The sequence below is a fragment of the Nicotiana sylvestris genome, chromosome 8 (assembly GCF_000393655.2).
Source record: "Nicotiana sylvestris chromosome 8, ASM39365v2, whole genome shotgun sequence".
Lineage (NCBI taxonomy): Eukaryota > Viridiplantae > Streptophyta > Magnoliopsida > Solanales > Solanaceae > Nicotiana > Nicotiana sylvestris.
Genome location: NC_091064.1, coordinates 117,097,110 through 117,105,675, shown reverse-complemented (window position 1 = coordinate 117,105,675; position 8,566 = coordinate 117,097,110). Strand labels below are relative to the sequence as shown.

General features: G+C 38.6%; 1 protein-coding gene across 1 annotated transcript; it reads left to right on the top strand.

Annotated features, from left to right (window-relative positions):
• Positions 1 to 981: 981 nt before the first annotated feature.
• On the top strand, positions 982 to 6,801 carry LOC138875578 (uncharacterized). The gene is made up of 4 exons (XM_070154417.1): positions 982 to 1,020; positions 1,067 to 2,026; positions 2,165 to 2,611; positions 6,775 to 6,801. Exons 1-4 carry the CDS (start codon positions 982 to 984, stop codon positions 6,799 to 6,801), a joined length of 1,473 nt encoding a protein of 490 aa, XP_070010518.1.
• Positions 6,802 to 8,566: the final 1,765 nt, after the last annotated feature.

The following is an 8,566-nucleotide window of genomic DNA, read 5'->3' as shown; positions in this document are numbered from 1 at the left end:
GTTTATGTATTGGGAAAAAACTGAGTCTGAATATTGAAGATGACGTGTCATGATACGTGGACTGGTCAAAAGGTCAAAACGCAATAAATAACCAAGAGGCACGGGAGACAACAAATATGGGGAGAAGAAAACAACATAGGTGTGGACCGTTACTCAAATAGGTACGAGTCTCGTACCTATTCGAGTCATTTAAAGACCGAAGATCAGAAGAAGTTGAAGATACGAATCTGATGACGTAGAAGAGTCTAAATACAACATTAAATATCAAATACGTTAGAAAATTTGAATTAAATAGAAATGATTGTGTAACGTTTCTTTTAATGTCATTTATTGCTCATAATTGCCTCATTAAGACAAAGACATTACATCTTCTCCTAGAATCAACTATAAAAGGAGAAGGACACAACATCTGTAGACACACGAAATATTATTGAGATTACACTGAAATACAAAACTACTTATTCTCAGAAGTCTTCTATTATTTTCGTCTCCTGATTATCAGTAACCCGAATTTCTCTTTATTTCTAGCTTTGACCAAAGACTCAGATTTTTGGTTAAACAAACTGGTTCCGTTACCGGGAATCTGATAATCTTTTCTTTTAAGCTACATTCTATCCGTTGTTATCATCATGTTAAACAACAATAACAACAACAACAATAACAGTGAAAATACCTTGGGAAACCATGAAAATCAAATCCATCAAAATCAAGGAGATTTACAGAACATTGACGTGGTTCCCTCCCCTCAAAATTCACCACGTCAATCTCGTGAAGGCACTCCTGCTTCTGAATCTCGTGCTGATCAACAAGAGCAATCTGAACATTTTGAAGGGGTAGATGAAGCTTTACAAAAAGTAATTGATGCACGGGCTAGCAAAGCTCTTCAGGCTCTAGTTAGTCGATTACCTGTTGCACCACCCACACCTACACCTAATAATAATACATTGGAGAATCCTCGTTCTGGCCTTGTTAATTCGGGAAATGGAGGAACCCCCTGTGAACCACAGGAAGGAGAACCGGGTAATTCAAATAATTCTCATTTGCAAAATTTAATACTACTTTGCAGAAACAGCTTAAGGAACAGAATGAGCGCATCGAGCAAATCCCTGGAGTTCCCCCTGTAATCAAAGGAGTGGATGTGGATAAATACTCACAAAAACCTTGGAAACCAAGTGCTGCTCCCCTTCCAATCCCTAAAAAGTTCAAAATGCCTGACATCTCAAAATATGATGGCACAACAGACCCACGCGATCACGTAACTACATTTACTACAGGTGTAAAAGGCAACGACTTGACCAAGCAAGAAATCGAATCAGTGTTAGTCAAGAAATTTGGAGAAACACTCACCAAGGGTGCATTAACCTGGTATTCTCTTTTACCTGAAAATTCTATAAACTCTTTTGATGAGCTTGCAGATTCTCTTATTAAAGCACACTCAGGATCTCAAAAGGTTGAAAAAAGAATGGAAGACATTTTCAAAATTAAACAAGGGGACTCGAAGTTGCTTAGAGATTTTGTTGATAGATTCCAACGTGAGAGGATGACTTTGCCTCATGTACCTGATAACTGGTCTGCAATAGCTTTTGCAAGCAACTTAAATGACAAAAGTTCAGAAGCCACGAGAAGACTTAAAGAAAGCCTTCGAGAGTTCCCTGCAACCACGTGGAATGACGTTTATAACAGGTATAGTACGAAGTTGCGAATTGAGGAAGATACCGTACCTCAGTTTCATCATGAAGAAAGGAGCAAATCCAGGAGATCAGAAACAGAAAAAAGATCAGGTACAAACAGGTACGATCCATATATGGGGCCTGCAGGGAAAGACTCACGGTCAAAGCAGGATAGTCAACGATATGATCAAAAATCGAGGAACAGGGAATCTGGTTCTTCATCAAGGTTCAGAAATGACCGAAACAGACAAGAGTCACGAGATGATGACAGAAGTTTAAAGGCAAGTTTCGGTGGATATAACTTTAATGTCACTACCTCTGAGCTCGTAGCTGTTTTGAGGAGCATGGGAGATAAGGTACGATGCCCAAAAGAGATGCGGTAAAATCCAAATAGACGCAATCCAGACCATTGGTGCGAATTTCACAATGATCACGGGCATAAAACTTCAGAGTGTAGATTCTTACAAAGTGAAGTGGATCATCTATTGAAACAGGGGTATCTCACTGAGTTATTTAGTGAGAAAGGTAAGCAAGCCTATATGAAAAATAGGCGAGAGCCACCAAAGCCCCCTTCACCCAAGAGAACCGTGAATGTTATAAGTGGGGGAGAGGATATTCACGGTGTAACATATACGACCTCCAACAAGGTTTCTAAAGTAACGATAACACATGGGAAACGGGTACGACAGGTTTTAGAAAACGAAAGTATTTCTTTCGATGATACAGATACCGAAGGAGTAATGACCCCACATAACGACGCACTGGTAATATCTTTACTTGTACATGATACTAATGTAAAACGAGTTTTGATTGATTCAGGAACTTCTGTAAATATTATACTATTAAGGGTATTACGTGAAATACAAGCTGAAGGCAAAATGATACCTAAGGCACATACCTTGTCCGGGTTCGACAATTCAAGTGTGGCAACAAAAGGAGAGGTAATTCTAACAACTTTTCCTGCAGGTGTTGTTAAAGAAACTAAATTTCAGGTAATAGATATGGAAATGGCTTACAATATGATCATGGGGAGACCTTGGATCCATGATATGGATGCTGTCCCATCAACTCTACATCAAGTTATTAAATTCCCATCACCGTGGGGAATGTGCCAAATTCGTGTGGATCAGCAGACAACCAGGAGTATCAACACTGTAACAGATACGAGCACCGTAAATAAAGAAAAATAGCAATTACAGGAAACAGTTGAAGGTATCAAGGATTAAACCTCAACTGAACAAGAAAAGATAGATTTAGACTCGAGACCTGATACAATTCAAGAACCTGAAGAGAATGAAAATATCAAAACAACAATTGAAGAGATCGAGGCTGTGATATTATTTGAGCAATGGCCTGAATGGAAGGTTTATGTTGGAGCCAATTTAAGCTCAGACATGTGAGGTATGTTGATTGAATTTTTAAAAGCTAACGTGGACTGTTTTGCTTGGTCCCATGCTGATATGACAGGGATACCACCGGATGTGATGACTCACAAACTAAATGAAGACCCATCCTTCACACCAGTAAAGCAAAAGAAAAGAAAGCAAGGAGCTTTCAAAAATCAGGTGATTCAAGATGAGGTCCAAAAGCTATTGAAAATTGGGTCAATCCGCGAGGTAAAGTATCCTAATTGGTTAGCAAACACAGTTGTTGTACCTAAGAAAAACGGTAAGTGGCGGGTTTGCGTGGATTATACAGATCTTAACAAAGCTTGCCTAAAAGATTCTTTCCCTTTACCGCATATAGATCAGTTAATTGATGCAACTGCAGGACATGAACTTTTGAGTTTTTTAGATGCATATTCGGGGTACAACCAAATTAAAATAGACCCCAGTGATGAAGAAAAAACTTCTTTCATCACAGACAGGGGGACTTACTGTTATAAAGTAATGCCCTTTGGTCTCAAAAATGCTAGAGCAACCTATCAAAGGTTGGTCACCAAAATGTTCCAAGAACATTTAGGAAAAACCATGGAGGTATATATAGACGATATGCTCGTCAAAACCCAACATTCTCATGATCATATTTCTCATTTATCTGTTACATTTGAAATTTTACGAAAATTTAATATGAAACTCAATCCAGAAAAATGTGCATTTGGGGTTGCCTCAGGCAAATTTTTGGGTTTTCTCGTTTCTAACCGTGGTATTGAGGTAAATCCTTCTCAGATCAAAGCAATAGAGGAGATCCCTGATATCCTTACGAGTAAAAAAGAAGTCCAAAGGCTAACGGGAAGAATTGCAGCCTTGGGGAAATTTATTCCCAAATCTTCAGAAAAATATTTTAAATTTTTCTCCGCACTCAAAAAGTAAGATCATTTTGAATGGAACGAAGATTGCCAAAAAGCCCTTAGAAATTTAAAAGCTTACTTGTCAAATCCACCACTATTGGCGAAACCAAAGGAAGGAGAAAAGCTACTCATCTATTTGGCCGTGTCAGAAGTTGCGGTAAGTGCTGTTTTAGTTCGTGAGGACCAAGGTAAACAATCTCCTATCTATTATGTAAACGAGTCTTTACTAGATGCTGAAACACGATATCCACAACTAGAAAAATTAGCATTAGCTTTGATCTTGGCATTTAGAAAATTAAGACCTTATTTTCAATGTCATCCCATTGTTGTAGTTACTGCTTTTCCATTACGAAACATTTTGCATAAACATGAATTGTCAGGGAGGTTAGCAAAATGGGCTATAGAATTAAGTGAATACGAAATCATTTATCAACCTAGGACTGCTATAAAATCTCAAGTATTAGCCGATTTCGTAGCTGATTTTAGCCAGGGGATGCATTTAGAAGCAGAAAAAGAATTACAAGTTTTTAATGGTGCAAACCCGGGGACTTGGATTTTATTCACTGATGGTTCGTCTAATGTAAAAGGAGCAGGCCTAGGGATAGTTCTCATACCACCTACGGGTGAGACTATTAGACAGGCTATAAAATGTCATTCTATAACTAACAATGAAGCAGAGTATGAGGCTGTAATTGCAGGTCTAGAATTGGCACGAGAACTCGGCATAACACAGATTATAATCAAGAGTGATTCTCAACTCGTGGTCAATCAAATGCTGGGGACTTATACAACCAGGGAGACACGAATGCAAGAATATCTCGAAAAGGTACGGGAACTAATAAAGCAATTCCAAACTTAGAAGGTAATGCAGATCCCAAGAGATGAGAATGTGGAGGTAGATGCTTTAGCTAATCTCGCATCTGCAGCAGACGTAGCAAACGACACAAATAATTCAGTCGTACATTTATTTCATTCCGTTCTCGAACCTGATAAGAACGAGGTAAATTTTAATCATTTAACATGGGATTGGAGAAACGAAATTATTGCTTTTTTACAGCGCGGAACCGTGCCTGCTGACAAAAGAAAATCTTATGCACTTTGCAAAAAAACTGCTCGTTACTATTTACATCAAGGAAATCTATATCGAAAGATGTTCGGTGGGCCATTAGCAAGGTGTCTCGGACCTTCCCAAATAGAATATGTGATGAGGGAAGTACATGAAGGACATTGTGGAAATCACGCAGGAGGAAGGTCGCTGGTAAAAATGCTGATTCGAGCAGGGTATTATTGGCCTAAAATGGAAGAAGAAGCAAACGGTTTCGTGTCCAAGTGTGATAAATGTCAAAGATACGGCAATAATATGCATAGACCAGCTGAGTTATTGCATCCTGTTATAGCCCCGTGGCCCTTTATGAAATGGGGAATGGATATCGTAGGTCCATTGCCACAAGCAAAAGGTCAGGTGAAATTTCTACTTGTACTTACAGATTATTTCACTAAATGGGTAGAAGCAGGGGCATTTAAACAGGTACGAGAGAAGGAAGTTAAAGACTTCATTTGGAGAAATATAATATGCCGTTTTGGAGCACCAAAGGAAATCGTGTGTGACAACGGTCCGCAATTCATAGGAGCTCAAATCACAGAATTTTTTCAAAGTTGGCAAATTAAAAGGATAACATCTACACCATACCATCCAGTGGGTAATGGACAAGTGGAATCCACAAACAAGGTCATTATCAACAACTTAAAGAAAAGGTTACAGGATTCAAAAGGTAATTGGCCTGAGGTATTACCTGGAGTATTATGGGCTTATCGTACAACGACAAAAACAAGCACGGGAGAAATAGCATTTTCAATGGTTTATGGTACGGAGGCCTTAATTCCAGTTGAAATAGGAGAACCGAGCACACGGTACGTTCAAGCAATGGAGGAATCAAATGATGAAGAGATGCGGGTGAACCTTGATTTTCTCGAAGGAAGAAGAGAAGCTGCATTAATAAGGATGGCAGCACAAAATCAAGTAATTGAACGGTATTATAACAGGAAAGCACGCCTCAAATTCTTTAAAATTGGGGACTTCGTGCTTAAAAAGGTGTTCCAATCTACAAAAGCTGCTAATTCAGGAAAGCTAAGTCCAACATGGGAAGGACCCTACAGAGTTCGTGACATTGTGGGAAAAGGAGCATACGAGTTGGAGACAATGGAAGGCAAGGTTCTACCCTCGCATTGGAATGCTTTCCACCTAAAGAGATATTATTTCTGAGAAAGTACCTACGATCAGGTATCGCTATATTAGAATTTTTCTTTGAATTGTTAAAATTTTACTATCGATTTTAGATGCTAGGCAAAAACTCTAACTCGTTCCAAATGATGAGTCACGACCTGCACGGCAAAATGGAATATTCTAAAATTCCCAACCCAGGGTTAAAAATTAATCTGATGGAAATACACACGGGTTAGGTAGTCTTCATCTTTAATCACACCTCCGAGTCCCGTATGTTTTTCTGTTTTCAGAAAAAAAAGGACCAAATTGTGAGAAACAAACAAGTGCTTGAGGCTTTATACTTCAGCGCTCACACACTTGGGGGACTGCATATTGTACACAAATACGTGCGGTAAGACGGAGACGTAAATCGAAACAAGTGTCGAGCAGAAGTTACGGAACCTCAGCATTCATCATTGTGTTCTTTCCTATCAAAACAAAGGAAGATGCAAAACATTCATCATAGTGTTCTTTCCCATGAGAACAACGGAGTCACCTCTCAAACCCTTCCTAATACATTAAGATAGGGTCATGACTATGTATTGAAACAGGTTATAAGGAAAAACCTTGTTGAATAGTATTTATTTTATAAAAATCTGTTACAAGAAAAACAGTTACGAGAAAGTTATAGATGTATCTCAATACATGTAATATTCAAAAGCTTGTCCAAGTTCATGAATAAAAACTTGCCAAAGTTGTTTCAAACAAAACATGTGTGTTCCTATTTCTTTCATCGTATTATAACATCATTATGAAGTTGAGACGTCTTCTTCATTAAGTGTCGATATATAAAAGGGCCCTCTTTTATAAACCTCATGTTAATAAGTCATGAGAAGAATCATAAAGCATTTTCAAAGGATAAAAATGCTAAACTATCCTATAAATCCTAAATAGATAAGGAAAAGGCAAGAATAGAACACATTGAAGTACTAACAAACTTCTTGATATAATTAAAAAGACTAAGTAGAAACTTAGTCAACAAAAATTTTGTACAAGTGCCCCATTATGATAACTGGGGACTTTCACCAAAAAATCCCTTAAAAATAACTAAGGGATAAAACCATCATACAACAAAGAAAGTAAAAACAAAGTCTGGAAATTTAACTGGTCACTGAAGGGGTTAGCACATCAGAAGTTGCAATATTAATTTCACTTCCAGAAACAGCCACAAGCACGGTGGCAACTTCTAAAGAAGTAGCAACAGGAGCGGTTTCAGCTGAGCTTGAAGTGTTAGGTTCAACGAGGGGAGCAAGAGTCACTGAAGTTTCAGCTTCCATAGACTGAGTCGTAGAAATTTCACCCTCGGGAGCTGGAATTGCAACATCTTCAACTTCAACTGCCACAACAACGGCTTCGTCATTTACAGGTTCCTTAGCCACGGGAGCTTCAATTGCCGGAGAAGGAAAGTCAAATGATTGTTGGGTTCTTTCAATGGTTTCTAAAACTTTGGCCAACTCTGAGTTTAATTCAAAGTTTTCTTGACTAGCCTCCATTAAAGCATCACGACGAGAGTTTAAGAAAGCTCAACTAACCTTTAAATCAAACTTCTCCTCAAGAAGTTCATACTCCCTTTCCCACATAGCAAGATCATTCTTTAACACTTGATGTTCAGCTAAATGAGAATCAAGGGAAGCTTCAAGGGAGGCATGGGAACTCTCTAAGGCACGTACTTTGTCAGAGGAGATCTTTAAATCAGCTTGAACTTGAGTCAAGTTCTGCACTAATTCTCCTGCATATTCTTTTTTCTTGTCCAAGAGTGCCTTAAGTTCTCTGATTTCTTCACTTGACTTTGATAACTGTTCTGAAAAGCAACATTCAAGGCGCTCCTTGTCTTTTTCAAATTGACTTGAAGAAGCTTTGGCAACTGCTAACTCAGAAGTCAGACCTCGCTTTTGCTGCTCCAGGTGATTTCTACTTTCTTGCAATTCTTCTATAGTTCCCTGAGCATTCTCAAACTGCTCTTTCCAATTAGCTGCTTCTAGCTGGGCTCCCTTGGCTATTTCCTCAGCCTCGTGGATAAACTTTTCAGACTCACGAGTTTTCTTTTCCAGAAGGGAAATTCTTCCCATCAATTCTGTACCAATGAGGTTAGCCTACAGTGACAACTCATAGAAATAAGAATTTAGAGATAAAAAAAACTTCTTAGTAAGTAGAGAAAAAATACCTTCAAAGTAGAATGAACTATATCATTCATTAGAGTTAAGCAACTGTGACTGCTCATCTTCTTCTTCTCAATATCTCCAATCAAAGGCCCAAGCCAGGCATCTGCTCCACCAGACTTCCTTAAAAGACTGTTATTAGCAGGAACTTCAAGTGTAACGCTCCTCATAGACAAGCTTCTGC